The sequence below is a fragment of the Penaeus monodon genome, chromosome 28, assembly GCF_015228065.2.
Source record: "Penaeus monodon isolate SGIC_2016 chromosome 28, NSTDA_Pmon_1, whole genome shotgun sequence".
NCBI classification, from domain to species: domain Eukaryota; kingdom Metazoa; phylum Arthropoda; class Malacostraca; order Decapoda; family Penaeidae; genus Penaeus; species Penaeus monodon.
In genome coordinates, this window is record NC_051413.1 from 28714559 (window position 1) to 28715568 (window position 1010).

A 1010-nucleotide genomic window follows, 5' to 3' on the forward strand; every position below is an offset into this window, starting at 1 on the left:
TTCTTTAATTTTTAAACTGTGCTGCTAATTGTATATGTCTCTTGGGATGTTTAGACCAGTACAGATTCATTGATGTTGTTGAAAATGAGAGAAAAAAAGACTTAGGCAACTGGAAATCTGTTGGTCAAAAAACACATTTTACTATTTACTGTTCTTTAAATCATTATAATGAAATAAAATTCTAATATTCATTTTACTGCAACATTTAATCCATAAATCATATTGACCCATGTATATGCAAATCACTTCTACATCACTTAACCATCTTGAGACAATACAATCTTGAACTTCATGACATGAAATTAGCTGTGAAGTCCATACAGAAAAAAAGGCACAGGGACTAGCCTAGAAGACGTAACCATTTACTTCTGGTGGGGCATCATCATCCATGCACTTCTGGATACCCATATGGTCGACAGGGGCATCACGAGCTGATCGCATAACTCTGATGTTTTCCAAAACCTCTCGCCAATCCGGAGGCTCCCATCCAGGAGGCAGAGGCTTATACTGATCCTGTAAACATTGGCACATAAATTCCTTACCCAAATCATGTCACATCACGCTTCTTAAAAATCACTATTGCCTTCTAATTATAATTATTTCATATCTAAACGAAGAACAGTCACATAAGATTCAAACCAAAAGCAAGATTTTTTAAGTAGTGCACTACCTCATTACAATACCAATCCTTTTGCATTTAATTTGGAATTAGTATATCATAAAAAATGGACAAATATCAGTTCTTTAGGAGTAATTTCTTCCCCTAGAATGTACTGCACAGCGTACCAACCTGATCTACAATTGTAATCTACTCTAACGCAGTGCACAATACCTCTCATATTGGTTGAATTACTCCTTACAGAGGAACCTTCCTGGCTGGCCATGAGACAATCTTCAACCTTCTGCTGACAACCATCCAGTGGTCCTACTGAATACTAATGTGCCTTCTTGAAAACGGTGTCATAGCATAACTTGGTAGCATTGGGTCCTCTACCTGCAGGGAAAAGAAA

General features: G+C 37.0%; 1 protein-coding gene across 1 annotated transcript in view; it reads right to left on the reverse strand.

The window, feature by feature from the left end:
• The window catches only part of LOC119591470 (endonuclease III-like protein 1), a gene marked incomplete in the record, with an annotated part of 7988 nt that overhangs the window by 5105 nt on the left and 1873 nt on the right, over positions 1-1010 (reverse strand). Inside the window, 3 exon segments of the mRNA XM_037940210.1 lie at positions 367-513; positions 861-910; positions 913-994. Of these exon segments, the coding sequence (XP_037796138.1) occupies positions 367-513; positions 861-910; positions 913-994 (279 nt within the window).